Source organism: Echeneis naucrates, chromosome 5 (assembly GCF_900963305.1).
Source record: "Echeneis naucrates chromosome 5, fEcheNa1.1, whole genome shotgun sequence".
NCBI classification, from domain to species: domain Eukaryota; kingdom Metazoa; phylum Chordata; class Actinopteri; order Carangiformes; family Echeneidae; genus Echeneis; species Echeneis naucrates.
The window spans coordinates 20,970,043-20,990,607 of NC_042515.1; the positions used below are offsets into that span (position 1 = coordinate 20,970,043).

A 20,565-nucleotide genomic window follows, 5' to 3' on the forward strand; every position below is an offset into this window, starting at 1 on the left:
CATGCTGGCTGTGTAGCCATGCTCCACTCCGAGCAGTGATACTTTAAACCCCATTTCATTAAGCGAACTGACTCAACAGATGTTGGGTTGTTTCATTTAATGGATTTGGACTTAAAACTCGTCTTTTCCGACCCCAAAGGATAGGCTGTTTTCCCTTGAGATTCAAAGTCCACGTTATTTCATATTCAAACCACGCAAATGATTCAAATAATATATTTTTTTTTTAATTCAAACAATACAAAGGACTAAGAACCAGCTTAACAACAGTTGTTTACTATATATTACATGCTTTTCAAATACATAAAAATGCTCTAAAAAAAAGACAGAATCAGTGTATGTACAATAATAACATTTACATACAGATTCATTCTCTGAGAGAAAGTGGGAGCACCAGTCCATGATTTCCAGCATGGATGAAATACCCATGTTAAAATAAAAAATAAACAACTTTACTTTTTTGTGTATCCTCCTGTGGCAACTGGAGCAACTTAGATGTGGCAGTAATATCAAACGTGGAAACGTCAGGTAATATACCTATTTGGCTCAATGTCACTGTAACTACTGACGGTAAGAAACAAATACTGTAAATGACGAGTACAGGAAGCACAGCTTGATAAAACTGGATCTGGTGACTATAATGTTCCAGGAAGTAGCCATCTTTTTGACTCATTTTAATGAGTTCAATCCTTCATTTTGACAATGTCCTTATCTCTTCTTGCCCAATCCTTCATGGTCACAATATTTGTTCGTGTTTATGTAAGTAACAGAGCAGGATGAGTCGCTCATGTTGTTCAGTTTGGCAGAGTATCCCAGAGACAAGCCTAGTCCTTCGTTTGCGAAGTTGACATCACTATGGAAAACACTGGAGCAGATATATCCACATTCCCTTTGGCTATACCACACAGTCCACAGCAGGTCCTGGTATAGTGCACAAGTGCCATCACCACAAACTCTCGCAATCCATACATATCAATGCTCCTGTGGGTTTTTGTTATGAATTCAACACAAGGATGTGGGTCAGTTTGGCAATTGCTTTCATGAAAATAGAAAGTAGACTTAATTTCTTTCACAAACTGAATTAATTCCACATAAAGTTCCTTCATTCTTTGGATCTCTTTTACAGGAGAACAGGCAAGTGCAGTGTAAGGCACAATGAAAACTTATCAAATTGAAAAATTCATACAGCTCAATGACAGGCAACTACACTATTGTTCCCGGTTTTGAGTCTTCGTGCCAGTAAATCTGGTCTTCTGGGTCCAGGTTTGTGTGCATTTGGCTGCTGACATCTATGTAGGATCTGTAATAAACACACAGGAGTAGAACACATTAAACAGGTAGCAAACTTAGTAAAGTGGGTAGATGATTAAACCCCAGGTTTCAAATGAATTATCCCTGGGCTGTGAAAAGCCAACTCTCTACCAAGATCAGGGGCTCAATGATTGGAAAAAAAAAACAAAACAAACAACAACAACAAAAAACTTGCATGAACAAAGAACTTGTCTTTCAGGCATGTTAATGTTTCAAACCCAGAGTCAAACATTCTTGCCCAAAAAAGCAGCAGATGCATGAGATATTATACAGATGCATAGCCTTAAAATGCAGCAATGTTCCGGGGTCACATTTTCCCTCTGCCACACAAGTGCTCTCCCACCACCACAAGACACCCGAGGAATACGGCAAAAAAATCAGAAAGATTCAAACAAATTTATTTGGAGCTTTCTGTCAGTCCCTGCCATGTATGTAAGAAGACAAATCACCGTCACCATGATAACCCGGTGTTAGTTTCACGTTCTGGTCTCACCCTTTTTTCTGTGCTGTGACTCAGATTATTTGGGGGAAGGGGTTAATTTTCCTGGTCAGTAGCATAGGCCACAGCACCACACCTCTCTAAACGCCCCGCAGGGCACGCCATCCTATCACAGCTCCGCCATTCAAACTCTGTGGGACATCTGCACATGAGAGGGGGTAAAGGTCAAGGGTGATTGACAGCACATAGGCAAGGATCCTCTGCTTGGGCCATAGTGAAAACAACAAACTAAAAGAACTGAGCAGCAAAGGCAAACTGTGGAGAAATGTGACCGCTGGATTATATTGTGCTTGCCAGAGGAGGAAATAGGGCAGGCATGTTTTTTTTCCAAAGAAGCCATGCAGTTACCTTCTCATACATGACAACGGACCATCAGTAAAACATCTCAGATGCAAAGTTCAATTCAAAACATCAACAGGCAAAGTATGGAGTTACACTGCGGACAAACTGAAAAAAGCAAACGCACAGGCTCCAACTGTTGCTGTTTACTTACTATGAGCTACCTTTAGCAAAGGACACCTTATTGAGCCTGTGCCCTCTTGAGGATTGTGGCTGCGCAGGGCTGGAAGCCACCTGTCTGACCTGGCGACCAGGGGAGTAGGAGGAAGGAAAGGAAGAGGAGGGCAGGGAGGAGGTGGAGGAGGAAGCTGAGGAAGAAGAACTAGCAGGGAAAAAGGCACAGCGCCTGTGGCCATCGGGGCTGTGCCAGGAGCCCTTTAAAAGCTGGGACGAGCCATATCTAAAAGAAAGCAGGGGCCAGTGGACAGTTAAGTAGGAGAGAACCATTCTTAAGCTCTAAGGAAGAAGTGACTGCTGGCTTCTCAGATCCCATAATCCTACTACTGAACCAGGCTGTCACATCAAATTGATATGTTTCGGACGGTGATTTTATAACTTGGTAAAGTTAAAGAAAATGTAAAACTGGCTACACATTAGTCAATTGTGCAAAAGGGGTAACAAGACCAAACAGCAGCTTATATTTTCTGAAGGCATCCATTCCAGGTAATTAAACACTAGCACTTAGCTCCAGGGGTAAGGAGGATCAGGGAGTGGCTTATTGGATAAGGAGCTAAGGCCAAGTTTTTTTCTCACCTGCTGTGGGTGGAGTGGCTATAGGGGGCTGTGCTGTAAGAGTAGGACGGCGGCACATGCACAGGCATGTCATACTCCAACATACCACCACTTGTGTGGCTGTGCCAGTTTCCAGTGGAGGACACTGAGGACACTGGAGACAAAATAAATTGGTACATGTTAGTCATGACCAACTGACATTTGAAAGTAGAGTCAACATAATGTGCTAGAGACTATGTTATGCACAGCGATGTGGTCTGACCTGATGAGTAGGAGGGGTTTCTGTTGTAGGCTGTGGGCATGGTCTGATAGCCAAGGCTCTGCTGGGAGCCTCGGTCGTAGTCATAGTATGCCGCTTGTTTGTGTGCGGCATTGCGATGGTACCAGCCTCTCAGGTGTTCAGCCACTATAGCCTTTTGAATGTTCTTGCTGACCTGTTCATTGCTGTGGGGCACCTGGCGGTTCCTGGGTGGCCGCAGTGTGGCATAGGGGTTCTGGGACATGCAGTCTATTTCATCGCTACCATAGTGACTGTGCATGTCACGGCTGTGATAGGCTGTTGGGGTGGGGTGGTAGGGGGGATTGACATTATAGTGTCCCTCCATTTCATTGTCGTACATGTAGATTCCATTAGAGTGAGGCTCTGGGTCTACATAGTTGGGAAAGCCTGTGACGTAGTAGGCTGTTGTTGTGGGTCTGGCCCGGGGCTGTAAGGCATAGCAGCGGGTGTCTGGCTGAGCCAGGTTGGGCATGCTGCCTGTGTTAGCATACAAGTCTTTCCTGTGGCGACCACGAGTCCTGCGTCTGTGGGTGTGGTTGCCAGGAACACTGTACTCCACACTGGACTGACTTGTATAAGAGGAACCATCATCGAGGACCTCAGTGCTGTTGCTGCGTCGGGCTGGTGAGAAAACGATTGTTTGTGAAGGAGGTTTCGTGTCTGTCACAAACTGAGACTGGGATTCCAGACTTCCACTGCGCTGGCGGAAATGTTGTGGAACATCCTCCGATCTGCAACAAGAAAATATATCCATTTTCACTTACACATACACCAACAGCCACAAGTGCTGATGATGAGGGAAAGTTTCATGATTGAAAAAGAACCTGAGCTGGGTGCTGCTGTAAGCATTGCGGGTGAGAAGAGGGGTGGGTGGCATGCTGCGGGCATCACGTGGCTGTCTAGAGGCCGGTTTGAACGGGCCGCTGTGGCTTGATAAGGCATCACAGGGACTGTAGTGGAGCGAGTCCTGGACTTGGCCGTAATTTAATCTGGAAAGCAGATAAGAACACTGTTTTCACTGTATTTTTTAGCCAAGCTTTTTAACACCCATACTTTTACTTAACCTACCGTCAAAACTGGAACAGGTTAAACATTCAAGCACATTCAATAGACCTTGTGAATTGTCACTTAGACCTGAATGTCATTTCATAGTCCAAAGTCAAAATCTTTCCTTTCAGGCTATGGCAAGCACAGTTTTAAATTATCTTAAATCTCTGTTGCTGAGAGCCAAACATTGCCCATATCAGTTTGCAAACAGTTGTGAAGTAGCCGTTTGCAGAGCTACTTCCCATTTCCCTTTTCCTCCCCTCAACCTGGAATAGTTGTTTGCTCCTTCACAGGCAGTAACATGTTCCTTTCAATCTATTTTTAGAGCTAGTGCATTTGGGCTGATAAGAGGGAGATTGTTGGAGAGGCAGAAGAAAGAGGGATGAGGTGACTGGCAGGAATGTAGTGCTGAATTTGCTCTGCAGGTCTCTACTGGCTCCATGCTTAGGGCTTCAAATACACAGTGCTTGTTAAAAAAAAAAAATTAAAAGAAAAAAAAATTAAATAAAAATGCTCCATTGAGTTCACTGTTAGCTGTTTACCTGCTGTCTCCATGCTGGTCATTGGCGGAGGCCCGTCTGTCTTTGCTGTAGTGGATGTCCAAAGTTTCTGCATGGTGGGGTCTTGGGGAATACTGCACCGATCTGGACCGCTGCCTTTGGGAACCATGTTCATCATCTGGGACATAAAAGCAATAACCAGTAAAACTAACCAATGAAAAAGAGATGGGTGGAGGACAATGAGCAATATTATGCCTGGGCACTCACCATCATCCAGAGTGAGGCTATCTGATAGTGAACTAAGGTCTGAAGGGTTGACATCATCTGATAACAGAAGACAGAAATGATCCTTAAGATGACTCTTTGTACAGGAAATACAAAGTGACACTCATTTTTGTACTTTTTTTGTAAATTTTTTACTACTTGATGAATTTGTTGGTGTTTGTTATTATTACAAGTACCTGCTAAGATCAGTGAAGCTCTCTGGGTTGGTTTCTTTCCTTTCTTTATTCTGTAGGCATTGATCTCCTTCTCAATTTCCTCCAGCTTCCTCTTTGCATCTAGAAAGTTGTTTCTTCTCTTTTTTCTAACAGTCTTACAGAGGTCACCCTCACTGGCTAACTTGATGGCAGCTTCCACAATCTTCTGCTGTAAGGCAAACCTGCTCTCCAGATTTCTCAGATGTGGGTCCTACAGGGACATACAAACATGCACACACATGCGTGCATTCACACGGTTAACAGGGAATTTCCCAAAAATACAGCACATGCAGTCAATAGTCTTCTGAACAAAGAAAAAGGCTTAAAACATCTCAGAGTTAAAACACAATATTACATTTATCCAAAAACATTTGTTTTCAGTGTTCTAACATTGTCATATTCACATTTATATATAATTCATATTAATTTCCACTTGTAAATGGGAAACAGCAAGAGTGTAACCTCAGCACACGTTATACTCTTAATCCTCATTTCAAAAAGCCTGAACAATCAGGTTAACACAAACACTTGAAATCACAACTACAAGAACTATACTACCTCATCATAGGGGAAAAGGTCATCCAGTTTGAAAGCTGTTCCAACACGTCGACGAATTAGGGGTGCCTTCTCTCCTGTGACCAAGGGATACTCTTTAGGTAATCTGCCTGTGAGCTCCTGCAAATAAGAACAACCACCTATCAGCTGAGAGTTTGGACAGTTGACCACTGATTTTAAAATACTGGGGAGAAACACTCACAGCTTCTCTCATGCAGATCTTTTTCAGTTCCTCAAGTTTCACTGTCAGTGAGTCTTGAAGGTCCTTTTCTTTCTTCTTTAACTCAGTAATCTTTTCTTTCTTCTGCTCCTCACTCACCTCAGACTCAGCAGAACCTGGAATAAGCCCGAGGCTGATGAATTTCTAATCGTAGCTGTAAATCATCGTTCATTTGTCTGATGTAGAACAACAGCAGTTAGCTGATTAACTCTGTTTACCGGCTGATATGAGGCTTCCATTGCTGGCCATTATGAGCGGGTCTTTGCTCTCAATGCTGGAAAGTTTGCTGATCCGTGGGGCAGAGATCTCTGTGAGGTCCATAGCAATGTCTCCTGAACTCCTGGTTGTGGTCATTTTAGACTAAAGAGGCATAGAAGAGACAGTTAGAAGATGAAAACAGAGGATGAGGAGGAGGAGGGGAAGAAGGTGGGAGAAGCACTGACACACCATCTGCCTTTGAGGAAGACAGAGGCTGAATTACCTCATTTGACTGCAGCAATACTCATTTATCTACACCACAAAAATCCACATCACACACCACTAATACTTTATAACAGCCCCTGTGTGCAGCAAATATGGATTATAAGCAGAAAAGTGTTTTAACAAAAGGGCCTACATTGTAAACAAATTGGGCCTTTCCATCTTTGCTTTCAATGGCTGGCCATAAAGCAGCTGTATCCCTTCCAAACAAAATAGTTTCAATTTATATGGCACGTTGTAGTACACTGATTTGAGCATATTTTGTTTCCTAAGCAAGGCAAAAACAGGCATAATAATAGACACTAATGTGACTTTATCATTGTGCATACTTTTGCCAGGGATAAAATGCTTTAATCATGAAGTTTTGTGTTTTCAGTTTTCATCACCTAAACCTTCCTTCCAACTGTAAAAACAATTCTAGTTCTATTAAACCAAGGACCTGACAACAAACCATGAAACTGATAAGTACAGTCCCCTCAATATCAAAGCTGTGAGCCTGCCATATCCCTTTGTTAAGTTATTTACAGAAGTACACCCATGAAGAAATGGATCAGGCAGCACATCACATGATGAACAGTCATTTGTTACACTGGACTATAACAGGCGCTCAGCAGAGAGCACAAAACAAACTGTAAATATCAGTCAATCATTTGTCATTCTAGTGTGGGACATTTTTCACACACTGACCCTAATCTGCAGGTGGGCCACTCAACACAAGGCAAGCTCTCTACCAAGGTAAAGCATCACTGTAAAATTACCATTGCATACGTGTGAGTTGAAATGTGTGTAACAAGAGCAGAGACTTACTTTGCTTTGCTTTCTGTCCAGGTAAAACTGGTGTTGACTGATGGCCATTGCCCAGATGGTTTTAATCAGAGAGTGGCTAGCATACCATGAGTGAATCACTAAGCCAGCCTGTCCAAAAGTTCGCTTGGTCACTGCTCTGCTGTAAAGGATAATACAAACAGGCACTCAATGGGCCGTCTGATTTAAATGAATGAGTTGAGGTCAGACAAACTGGTGGTAGTTTTTCATTAACATAAAAAAGCAAAGATTAGGGAAATAAGTCTAAAAATATTTATCAACTTGTGGCAGTTCTGTAATTAGAAAAGAGCAGTGACATCAAACTCATTTTGAAAGAGAAAGTAGGATTTAGGAGCACCTTTGGATGCTGGGATGGCCACAAAAAAAGCTGTGAGAGGAGCAGGGGTCTTACAACAACCTTAGAATAATAAAGTGGCCAGTAGGAAAGTTCTCATTTAACAGGCAGGTTATAGCATTAACACAGTGTCCTAAATTGGCCACAAGCTGCAGATGCCCTTCATAGTGTGCAAGTTGTAGGATAAGGACCTCAGTAGTGAAGTAGCAGTTAAAATGGGAACACTTCAAAAACAGGCAAAGTGCTTATGAGAATCAGTTCAGATAAATCAAGTGGTTTTCCTTCTCTGACCTGTGCGGGTCGTTCACTTCCACTGCAAATTTCTTCTCCCGGAAATACAAATTCTCCAACTGCTTCCACTGGAATAACTGCAGAGTGAAAGAGAGAGTTTAGCACAGGGTCAGCAATCCGCAGTTCCGGAGACGCATGCGGCTCTTTCACCCCTTTGCCCTGTGACTTTGAGAAAATAATATTTAAATACATTTTATTCAATTTAGTTTTTTTCAATGTAATAGTTATGAATCTGGACATTTAGGTGATCTTGTTACATTGAAAATTTTTTTTTGTTTTTATATTTTTTCAAAAATGAAATAACCCTAACCCCACATTGTTTGCGTCAACCGTTGCCAGCAGGCTGGTGACTATTAATATCAGAGACTCTATTAAACCTCTCAACCCCCAGTAAGCTAACCATGGATCAAAAAACAAAATGTTTCTGAGGAAAATTGAGCATAGTTCTTACAGTTCATAAATGCAACAAACTGCAGTTCTTATATACATAGCATAACAGCAATGAAGCTATCTTCATCATATTGATAAAATAGGTTTTGGGACTCCAGCACCTGGAGCTACCAAATGAAACGCATTGTTGTATTTCGTGGGAATCGTGCCCAAACGGCTCCTTTAATACTGAAGGTTGCTGACCCCTGGGAGGGGTAGAGAAACATTTCACACTGCTAACTACGTGTATAAAATACACATTCATGTCAATTTGCTCAGAAAAGATGAATCATTTTCACCAGAAGACAAAGCAACAGGTAGTATTAATATAACTGGCTTTGTTTCTGTGTTTTTTCCTTTTTATTTTTCTAGTCAACCATCTACATTAGCAGAAACATCTTTACAGCTGGATCAGTGATGAGGCTCAGAGGGCTGGCCGATCAGGTATAATTTTGGGCTAAATCATCAGCAATTATGATGCTGCTGCAACTGCAGAGAGTGAAATGGTGCCAGGCAGCAGACCACCTTCTCATTTCATTTTGCAGTAGAGGAAAACAGAGGCAAGTCTTCTCTTTCCCATTGAAACATCTGCTCCACTGACACCATGATCATTAAACAGATCTGGAACAACTTGTCAGCTAAAAACATTTCTCTGCTCTCATTCAGAAAAAAAAAAAATAGAAGCTGCTATACATCACTCTGACTGAGAATAACATAGAAGAGAATTTATGAAAATTGCTATACCTGGTACCACCTTAAATAGGGCACCCAACAACCTATATTAGTGAGAAATTGTAACCCGTGAAAGAAAAATTGCACATTTCCCTATCCATTAGCAATTAAGGCAGGTTAAATATCTTCGCTATAACAGTGAAAGTACATGCCTGTACCTCTATCACAGAAAACACGGCAGGTACAAGACTAAACCAGAGTACACAAATTGAAAATACTTGAATATTTAAAGCAGATAACAGTTAAACTTACTGTGGAAGGTTATTTTTCCCAATTTATCAAACCCTTTCTGAATTTCCTTGGGTTTGTATCAAGTCCTTTGACTGAGTTTCCCACAGGACTACAGCCTCCATGAACAATACTCTCTCTTGTCTGTTCTCAAGGGGCCAGATAGGTGTTGCAAGAGTTTCAGCTGAGATGGCCACACCCCTTTAACCACCCCCTCCTCTGACATCACAGACACTTAAAACTGCCTTCAAGGCCTTTGTACTGCTCTGTGGTGCTCTCTCGCTCTCTCTCCCCCTCTGACACAGCACACCTCTTCCTTAGTCAGACCAGATGATCAGGTTGTACACAACTATTTGCTAAGCCAGGGTTTCCTTGTTTAAGGACATTTAAATAAACCCTGCTTCCTGTCACTCACTAATAAGACATTAAACTCATGTAGAACGTTTGTAGTGAACTACTATCGGGGAACTGTTTTTGATATTATAAACAGTACACAGAGCACTGCTGTGTGGCTGAAACACAATAACCATTTTCCCACCAGACAAACATACTAGGAATTCCACTATGGTCTAATCATTAATAGCATGGGCATCTACCCAGGCAGAGAACACTCCTGAACAACTATATTTGACTGAGAGCAAGCATTATAGGCCTCGGTGTCTATGTGTAACACAATTTAACATGGATTTTGAATGCTGATGTAGTCCTATATTATAGTGCTATTCCCCTTTAAAAATGCATACAAATACATGGTTTCTATTGTAAAATCCAGCCAATGCTTAACTATCAATTACACAGTCTGCCGGTGAAACAAAGCTCTTGGTACTTGATGAACAATGGGAACCTGCCAGCAGGATGCCTCCAAAAACCTCATCCCATTGTGGAGGGAACCTCACACCAATTCACATCAGCATAATTTGCATTGCAAAAAAAGTCAACAATGGTATAGGCAATAAGCACACTATTTTGGCTCATGTCTCCTATTGGAATCCACTGGAGTGCTACCAGGCGTATTAAACTAATGGATGGAGCCACTGAGAAAATATGTCAAGGATGTGACACACCTCAAACACTACAATCACAAGACTACAAGTGTTCCTCTTAGAGAGGAACTGGTCTAAGAGATCATTCTGTGGCAAGCTGAGAAACATTGACTCAACAGCACAAGTGAAAGGTAGAGAAAAACACGGGGAACCATTTTCTTCCAATCACTGGCTTCATGAGTTAAGCGAATACACTGAGTGTCTTTAGTTTCAGTATTTACACCTCCCTTGGTTTTGCTAAATGTCTCATTATAAGCATGTGGAAGTTTGCCAGAAATGCCTGTGGTTTCTACTGGGAGCAGGGTGTTCATTTACAACATCCAAAGGACCCCCACAGCCACACGCACGAAAGCATTCATGGATGAAAATGTGTCAAATGCTCTGACTCACACATCTCACAAAAAAAAAAAAAGAAAATCTGCCCCACCCTTCACATAACATGTCATGTAGTAACTCTGGTTGGTCGGCAACTGTGAACATTTCCGCAACATGACACATAGGTTAAAGTAGTGAAAAGCAGGAGGGCACCGAAAGGAAATATGTTCTATTTTGATTCACGAAAGGCTGAGTTGAATCAAAAGAAAACTGGCCAGGGCAAGGATTTTGGTCAGTTTTCTTTTAAACTTCATTGGGCTGATAAAAATCAGTCTTTCCAGGTCTTTCATATTGGTTCATTATAACCTCTGAGCTGACAGAGCCCACTCTAATAAATTAATAATAAACATTTATTTTGGTTGTGCTGGCTCATTATGCATGTGGGGCAGGCAGCATGTGGTCTTCCAAAGTGTCCCATTACCTGCTGGGAGATGGCCCAAGTGGCATACAGAAAGGGAGACAGAGAAGTGTCCTGGTTTAATAAGTAGTAGTAGTATTTAGTAAGAATCAAGTCCTGACTCGCAATCTGCTTCAGTCCCATCTTATCTCCTGAATACCCACTTCTACAGTACTTCATTTACAGAATAAATCATGTGTTTTTTACTACAGCATTTTAGGACTACATTAACTATTAATTTTATTGACAGCCTGCTTACATACACTCCAACTATACAAAATGGATATGGAAGGGTTTTGGCATTTTAAACATGGTACATCTACATTGTATAAAGTGCAAGCTTTTTAGTTTCAGGGTGTTCAATTCAGGCAGAAAAGATAGTGTGAGGGTGAGCTATTGGAGCTACTTTAAAGGATACTTAAAAACCTCCCACCAGTATCAGCTTTGAATCCAGTGCTCTGCCCCCTAGACAGATAACTTCTTGTATTGTTTGATCAATTGTACTCTCTTCAAGACAATCACACTCACTCACACAGATTACCATAATGAATGCAACATGCTGACAGGGGCTGGGCAGAGTGCAAGGAGGGATGGGCTGGGCTGAATACAAGGGCTGCAAACTAAGACAGGAAGCTTTATCCATATTCACCAGATAAACAGAACTCCTCTCAAGGCAAAAGAAAAATAGTAATACACTATTAATAAAAAAAAATGTCATTGAAAAAAGACATGGTTTTTCCCACAGCAATAAGCCCTTGTGAGGTTCACACGTGACAGTCCCCATCTTGTGTGGAAGAGCTGGAGAGGGCAGTCTAGTTTTGATGAACCCTCTGAGGAACCCCAACATCCTCAAGGCTGTCCCCCTACCCCAAACAAGAACACTCCCATCCAGTTGGCAGAGTTCCAACCCAACTTGCAGAAGCCCACACCTTTCTACTGAGGGCCATAATCAGAGCCTTGACCAGGAGAGCTGGAGAAAGACCAACGGTGGCCATGCCCATTAGGGCCATGGTATTCAGTGAAGCAGAACACTATACTTTGTCAACAGGTCCCTGCATACAGCATTAGCTATAAGAAGTCTAATGAAAGAGGCTGTATGGAATTGCTTGTTTGGCACACTATTAAACAACACCTCTACTACAAACGAGGAATCACGAGAAACAAGCAATCAGATGAAACTCCTCAAAAATGTAAAATTTTACTACATTTCTGTAGTAAAAAAAGGCATGTAGTGAGACCTTTGGAGAGCAAAGAATAACCCTGAAAGCTAAATACGTAACATTTGACAATTAATGCAAGTAATTTAAAAGCTTTGGTTTCGTCAAAACTGGCTTACAGGAAAGGCTGTTTTAATTTACCTGTATAGCAAATTGCCCCAGCCAAAAGCTTTGGCAATGAAGGGTCAGTTCAATGCTTTTTACATAGTTGTGCATTTTCCCCTTTAAACTTTGTAAGTAAAAAAATCTATGGAATTTTATTCCAGTATTGACATTGTGAGTCCCTACCCTATTTACTCTTACACCTGACAGATAGTCCAAAATATTTTCCGTATTTGTTTTACTCTTCCTCCTGACTGGCATGGGAACCATGGTTTTTATTACACCTAGTTACATTTTGGATGGATCATTAACCAGCACTGTGCTGAAAACTCTTGTGGTTTTAAGGATTTCAACAATAGGTTATAGTAATAATAATTTTTCCAAATATATAAACACTAATAACTTTGAATGTAAATACTTTTAACATTAGTATTGAGTGTGACTTTGTAAGAAAAATTTGTTTACAGTGTCCACACCCAATGTATCTCCCAGAGGGCTTTACAAAATGTACGGTAAATAAAACTGTCTTTAGACCTTTGACATGATAGCAAAAAAAAGAAAAAAAAAACCTCCAGTAAAACACACACAGACACATATACACACAAAAATAACATTTCTCTTGAACAAGATTACTTTGCCCTGAAATATTAACTTTTCGAATAGAAAATGAGTTAAGGTAAAAAGAGCAGTATGGTAAAGGTAATTCAATGCCAACTTACCTTTCTTGGTTTCAGTTTATCCTGCAAATCATATTGGCCAATGCCTTTGTAGCTGACTCCCAGCCACCACGGTATTCCTTGCTTGTCCTGCATCCAAGCACAAACACACCATTCCTCATTAGAGGTAACTTTATTGGTGGGAGTTTGGAAGTAAAAAAAAGGGGGCTGTTACCAAAGCAATTACCCCATTAAGCTCACAGCATTTGCAACACAAGTAGAGATCAAATACATTAAAGGCCTTCAAAATTCTGCAAGCTCCACTGAGTCATTTTAACACCACTGTTTGATCTCCTCACACACCGAGATTAAACAGGGTTTGAGAGAGAAAGTCAGCAGATGCATATGAAAGCAAGGAAAGTTTGAGGAATCAATTGGATCAAGCTCAACTATGTATGTGCAGTAATGATGAGGCGGATCCCTGATTAAATTCATCCAAATTTTGTTAAGTTCAATTTTTACATTAGTCCAGTCATATTCTCATATCCCGCACATGCAGAAAAAGCTTCTTTATATACAACCAATCTTAAAAAAGAAATAAGCTTATATTTGAAAGACTAAGAAACATCTTCTAAATTTAAAAGAACACAGGTCATATTGGTGTGTTTGATTACATACAGAAAAGGAAATGCAGACAGCACACCGAGATGTTGCAATCATCAAAGGTTAAGCTACTGTATGACTCAGAGCAACACTGTTACCTTCACTGGGTAATAATGGACTCCATATGTTGGCAGAGACTCAACCAGCGCCAGATATCTTAAGAGGAAGAGGAGCAGGTTAACAGGAATTCAGTCAGTTCCACTTCATCATTGTCAAACAGTGGCTGTTCATACAAGAGACAGAGTAGGACTTAAGCTACAGTCATTGAGAAGTCACATTTATTTGCACTGGCAAGCTGATCGATTTGTTTCAGGGCTGTGACAGACGAAGGGAGAGTCCATTGATCAGTTCAAGGGCACAACTCATCTGAGAGTAAATGACCTAGGATTGCTCGGAGTTACAGTCCTGGGAAAAACGCAGTGGATGACTGACATCCCCCAAAGGGTGACGAGCTGCCTACTCTAAGAGCACCTCCTCTAATTAATGACACATTCTGGCTCTGTGATAAGTACTTCTTACAATAACAGCCATCAAACCGCAGAAACATGAGGTTAAAGAGGAAGACCTGATGTAGATTTTTTTTTCCTGAAAGACAATTCATTTCATAAAATGTTATAATACCATTAAAACCATACAGATTCTGTATTTGTTTTCATAACTTACTGCACGATGGCTTGCCCTCTGGTCAGTCCCTTCAGTTTCTTGTAAAGTTCAGTAACTTTGTCCTCACTGCAAATGGATAGATAGAACATTTAATGAATAATCCATCAAGTGCTAAACATTCAAGCCACAAGGGATAGTACTGAGAGGGACCTTTCTTTGACACACACTTTGTCTGCTCATGCAGAAAATGTAGCCTGGCCTACTGCCCTGCGGATGGCTCTCATTCTCTTCTCCTGTAAATGCATCCCATTTACTTTTTACTTTTACCCCACTGTAATCATCCCTTTTAATAGCATAGCGAGAATGCAAAATCACTGCGGCCTAACAGATAGAAAGAGACCCATGCATGTGTGCTCACCAATGCATCATATGACTATAATTTAAATTTGAATATTAAACTCTGTGTAGCTTCTTCTGAAGCTGCAGCAGCATCAGAAAATTGTTAAACCACAAGAGGAAGGGAAGGTAGAGGATCAAAAACAGCAGTGCAGACTGAGGACACAGATAGCAATCTTTCAGACAGTGGCTGTCAGCACCACCCTGCGCTCTCACAAGGCTAATGGGCAAACGTAATTAACACAACCCAGACATTAATTAGTCACCTCATCAGAGACAAAACAGCCTGCCAAGTAGAGGGCAGGTCTGTATGCACCACAATGCCCAAAACTGCTCCTCTGGGGAAACTTCTTTGTACAGCCAGGTGTAACTGACCATTGTTGCAATTTGAGAGCTGTATTATAAGCACATATTACAGAGGAATGACTGTGGTGTTCTTTGAACCATGTTTATCTGTATGGGGGTGGTTGATCCCCCAAAATGTACCCCCTTCCCCATGAATTTTGTGGTTTTCTGAGACCCCAAGAGCACAGAAATCTTACCAATAATTTAGAGACGGGTGCTCCCTTAGAACTCTGGTTGGCAGAACTGGAAGTTCCTTCAGATCTGATCTGGCAGTCTCAGAACTTGAAAAAAAAAAAAAAGCATTTACAAATTTTTAGACCATCAAATTAAGTCATACTAATGGTGTCCTCACTATAATCATTTGTTTTTTGGAACAGTTACTCATCTACTCCTTTTGAGCTACACACATAGCAAAGCACCAAAATTATACTGTTGACTGACAATTGTGTTTCCTGTCATAAGGGCACAAGAGGTGAATGTTTACACAAGAATCTCAAATGCAAAAATGTGCAAAGAACATTTCTCCAAATGTTTATGCTTTTACTTTGTGGCTTGAATTTCTATCTTAAGACATGGCAGCAATGATTCATGTGTCAGGATATAATTTTCATCTTTCTTATCTATAAAGAGTAACATTACTTGCCAGGACTAAACTTGAACTTCACTCATGTCTTGCCAGGCTTCATTTATAAACGTGTGCAGAGCTATTAAGTCCCAGGGAGCCTTTTAAGAGGGTTGGCAAAAAATCTTTTGAAAAATATCAAAGCAGTTTTGTTCACATTTTCAAGACATAGTGATTGTATAATATTGATTCATCTTCATAGTTCAAATGTAAAGGATTTAAGTATCATAAAAAGCAATTGGCTATGCTATCTTTACATAAAAATGGTAGTGTTTATCACTACCAAGGTCTATGATAATGAAATATGAGTCACTCCATCATGTAGGAGGGAGCACTGGGTCTACAGTTTCTGCTGGACAAAAAGATCTCTGGGTTGGTGGGCCAGTCCACTGGAGACCTGAACAAAAGCCATTCACAAGTACTTGGCAGCCTCTGTCTGTGTTGAAAAGTGTTGTATGAGCTCCAGTGCTGCTGAAAAACAGTCAGTGCCCTCTGAGATCTGAGAGCTCAGATGTGTAGGTCAACGATTTATAAACACAACTATTAGAGATAACTTGTTTAGCAATTGTGAATATTCTAAGACGAACCTCATAACCAGAAAAAAATACTGGCTAAGCCATTTGACAGAAACTTGTGTTGTCAATTGAATTCAAATGGATTCTGCTAACATAGCAGAAACAAAACCAAAACGATCCAGTTATATGAACCAGCTTACTTAACAAAAAACAAAGGTGAGCAATTGCAAGTGCAGAGGCACTTGAATCACTCTTCCATGTAGCTGCCTCTCCTAGGTTGACTAGGTTTTGCTGCCACGGCATCTTGCTGCGTGTTTGATGGCATACATTTTATGGGAAGCTGGGGCCTGGTGTTGTCGGGGTGATCTACTCCACAGCCGTGCTGCCCTGTCAGCAATCTGGAATTCATTACTACGTCTGTTATCTCCCTGCAGCCTGCAGAATGGGGGCAATTCCTACACCCAGTACAGCCCAGCCCAGTGCAACCCAATCAGAAGCAAAGAGATAAAAGTCATGTGTCAGCTATTCCATGGGGTAAAGACGTGGTGACTGTGGAAGGATCACAATAAGAGAGCCTGTTGCTGTGAATGAACCATTAACTAGAGGCTACACCTGCAAATAGAACTAAAACTAAAAACTATCAGGCTGTAAGATTTGATCATGTGGATACAGTTGGAAAACCGCTGCCATTGTTTTTGCTGAATACAAGTGCACAAGAAAACTACTCTCTCTCAATTACTCTACAAAACTCTTCAAATCAATTTTTCGATTTGTAGCTATCGCTTTTATCAACCCCTGAAGAACAGCTATTACACTCAACTGTGGATTGTAACTGCCGGGCAAGAGTAATAATGTGTGAATCATTATGGTAAGAGCAAGATGCAATATTAACATTCAGATACACCGCAAGTACTATGTGAAACCTGATGGTACTTTAATTCGAGGCACAGCAGGAGGTTAGCCCACAACACTACAATAACATGACTATAGTGAATCCTCCTGACACTCCTGATGTTGTCTATCATTGGACAGTGGGTCAAGCTCATCCCTCTTAAGGAGGAGGAGGCCTAACTCCTATAGACCTAATCTCAGTGCTCTGTGGCCCTTTGCTGATATGGTCTAAAGAGACACATTTATATTGTATGCTTTATGGGGGTATATGGGGGGAAGCCAGTTCTGTGCTAAGAAAATTTTCAGGATTACACCTTTATTTTACCATTTCCTACAGACCTCCAAGAAGGAAAAACATGGTCCCATAATTTATACCAATTGACACAAAGCGAACATTGCTTCTTAATGTGTCCAAATGTCTTAAAAAGTGTAATGTAAAACACAAGATAGAGAGAGCAAGATAAAACATAAGACAGCATGAGTTGGAAACTCTCATTGATTCTACCAGATTTGTTGGCAGGTTGTATTTTATTGTCCTTTCAGAGTTAGGACAAAGAACAGCCCATCCCAACACCTACTTAAACTGAAGGTTCAGGCCGCACACTAAATTTCAGAATCAAGCATGTTTAAATCAAAAGACTATGGTGTAAATCTGTACAGCAGCTGGAATAAATAATAATTACACAACTACAGTGATTGCACTCTAAATAGGTGCCAGGTAATGAGCACAAGCAGAGGCAGCCAAGTTTCGTTCACCATTTTTGTAAGAGAACAAAGGCAGTGGTTGACAACAAGTTAAACTGCATTTTCAGCATTGCAAATATAACCATTCATACAACTCTTCACATTGCACAAATCTTTGTGTTGACATAATGGGAGGAGAGGCCTTTAGAGGCAAAGCACAGGGACAATGTGCAGGTTGTGTAGCTTGAACCTACTCAGCTGCTCACTCAGACAGAGCAGTATTTATTAATGGCAGCCAATGCCCTTCACTCCTACGGCTGGCAAAAAAGCAACATCTTATCAGCAGGTCAAGCTTCTGAGAGCAAGGCCCACAGTGAAAACCTTATCTCCACTGGCAAACAAATGATTGAGGTTTGGTACAGAATTTCTCACTAGTAGGGTCACTGGTCAAATCACATACATTATAACCAAGTATTTGTGTCACAAAGATGTGATGTGACATTTATGAGGGCAATCCAATCACAACGCTTGTGAAAAAACTGCCTCTATATAGTTTTGTTGAATCTGTTAATACACAGTGCACCTACCTTTCTCCAAACTGAGTGACAAAAAGTGTTATGATTTGAAAGGCAGCCTTTGGACCATGTGGATGGCTACAAGCCATGAAGAGTTTAGCTCAATATCACAGGAAAAAAATCAAGTAAAATACAATCTGTGACTGCCAAGTTAAATACTGCAGTTTTGTTTATACGCTGCTTGCTTGTTTGAGCAGGGGAAAAATATTAAGACAGACTAAATAAAAGCACTGTCTCTGTAGGCTTTTCCCAGGTATATTTTCCTATACAGCTTATTGAAAACGTGTTTGTAATGAGAAGTCAACTTGATATGACAAAGAGCATCCTATAATTTGTTTCAAACATTTTCCATTATAATATCCAAAACTTCTTACCTGATGTAATTCCCTTTGGCCTCCTTAAAAAGAGAAAACATTGCAGTTAGTTCACACTAACACACAGCAGCACAAAACTGCATTCACCACTTGGCTAAAATTAGCTACCTGCAGAATCGCACATAGGTGGTGTTGGACTGTTAACCGCATGTACAATTCATCTGACTACATTTTTGATTTTTCTAACGATGAATGTAGCATTCAAGTTCATTCTATAAGGACAGTGCTATTTTAAAATATACCAATTTCTTTATCAAAGACTCCGACCACAGCAACCTCAAGAGACAACAGTTTTCAAACGCTGCGTGTCCCGACCGTCTTCATTCACATTTGGGTGAGCGACAAAATCACAGTCTGGAAAGCCTGCGACAAACTCTTTCTTACCTGCAATGCGAATGCGGCTAACTTGAAAACGTTTTCACTCTCGACTTCGATGGTCTCCTGTTATAAGAAAAATGGTCGAATTATGTTTTTTTTCCTCTGAAAAAACTCTCAGGGGCAAAGTGTAGCCTGTCCGAAACACTTGACTTGAGAGAAAATCTTCCCGTCCCGTACCTCGGTCCCACCGTTACCGACCGAACCACTGCCGCAGAGACAATACGGTATTTTAAAACTGTCCGAGAAGGGCTTTCAATCCATCCCCAAATTTAGGGTTATCGATTTAATTTCTTTAAGTGACAAAGCATACACTAATGCAGAGAAAAGCTAATTAAAAGTCCCGTTTGAGGTTACAGACCCCATCGGTAAAGTGGTACGGTCCAAAAGCAGGTTCAACAGTCTCCGTCTCCCATGGTGACCAGTCTGCTCTCCCCGCGAAAAAAAAAAAAACTGCACTGCAACGTTTGATCACATGCTGCCTTCAGGTGCCCTCGTACAGCTCCACGTCTTCTTTCTGCTTATACCTAGACACTACTAGTCTGTAGTAGCACACGCGCATTTTTCCTTTCACTGAACTTAACACATCATTGATATATAACTCATATTTTCTTTTATTATTTATTACAAAAATTGGATGGCTGTTAAATTTGAATGAAAGCTTAAAAACGAACATGCGTGAAAATAACTTGTGTGTTGTAGAATTTCCTACAGTCCTTTAAAACATCATAACTGCTTGCGGTCTTGAGTTTAAAACATGTAAATGTGTTTATCTGTACTGCAGAGACATAACGTTTATATTAAAATATCACTAAAATAAATAGCATATAATGAACATCATGTTATGAATACTACTTTATTTATCCCAAATTCAGTATAAACACCAAAAAAAAAAAAAAAAAAAAAAAACTCAAAACAAACCAAAACAGCCTATAAGAAGTCATATTTCACAACAAGAGACAAAAAATGAAAAGTTATAGACTAGGTTAATCTTGTATCAATAACATTAGGTGTGCAATATCTTTTTCGTGTGACCCTATGACTATCAACCCCAAGCTGAATGAAATATGTTTCACATAAGTCTCATCAAAAAGAAATGGCTGTATTTGGCATACCCTCACAGGGCACTTTAGGAACATGTACAATGATCAGGACTAAACAGACACACTGAATTAAAAAAAAAAATATACAGGTGACATGCTTTCAGTAAAAAAAAGAAAAACATTTGAATACTTACGTTAAACACTAACGATTTCGCATTCAGGAAAAACAGCTCCACTGTGGTGTTCTCTTTTAAGAAGGTGATCTTCTCAATATAAAACCTGTAAAGAGTTAATAAGCAAGGTCTTTTGTTTTTGCATTTTAATGTAACGATCACCAGCATCTTAAAACTGCGTGGCAGTCACACAGGAGGACTTAAACCTTGCTCCATCACTGCCACCTGCTGGCCAGGA

The 20,565-nt window shown here is 40.7% G+C and overlaps 1 protein-coding gene across 3 annotated transcripts in view; it reads right to left on the bottom strand.

Moving 5' to 3' along the window:
• Positions 1–202: 202 nt before the first annotated feature.
• frmd4ba (FERM domain containing 4Ba) overlaps positions 203–20,565 on the bottom strand; it is a 37,870-nt gene continuing 17,507 nt past the window's right edge. Inside the window, exons 5-24 of one of the 3 annotated variants that reach the window (XM_029501579.1) lie at positions 20,349–20,433; positions 19,121–19,177; positions 18,737–18,759; positions 15,273–15,356; positions 14,395–14,460; positions 13,830–13,887; positions 13,132–13,218; positions 7,890–7,966; positions 7,247–7,382; positions 6,178–6,319; positions 5,942–6,075; positions 5,743–5,859; positions 5,167–5,395; positions 4,973–5,029; positions 4,748–4,883; positions 3,983–4,147; positions 3,141–3,889; positions 2,900–3,032; positions 1,802–1,949; positions 203–1,297 (exon numbers count right to left, since the gene is read on the bottom strand). In XM_029501579.1, coding sequence (XP_029357439.1) covers positions 1,844–1,949; positions 2,900–3,032; positions 3,141–3,889; positions 3,983–4,147; positions 4,748–4,883; positions 4,973–5,029; positions 5,167–5,395; positions 5,743–5,859; positions 5,942–6,075; positions 6,178–6,319; positions 7,247–7,382; positions 7,890–7,966; positions 13,132–13,218; positions 13,830–13,887; positions 14,395–14,460; positions 15,273–15,356; positions 18,737–18,759; positions 19,121–19,177; positions 20,349–20,433 — 2,641 coding nt within the window. In that variant the 3' untranslated portion in view covers positions 203–1,297; positions 1,802–1,843. Of the gene's footprint in view, positions 2,547–2,899; positions 3,033–3,140; positions 3,890–3,982; positions 4,148–4,747; positions 4,884–4,972; positions 5,030–5,166; positions 5,396–5,742; positions 5,860–5,941; positions 6,076–6,177; positions 6,320–7,246; positions 7,386–7,889; positions 7,967–13,131; positions 13,219–13,829; positions 13,888–14,394; positions 14,461–15,272; positions 15,357–18,736; positions 18,760–19,120; positions 19,178–20,348; positions 20,434–20,565 lie in introns of all 3 variants that reach the window. The other 2 variants (XM_029501578.1, XM_029501577.1) reach the window with 2 other exon arrangements.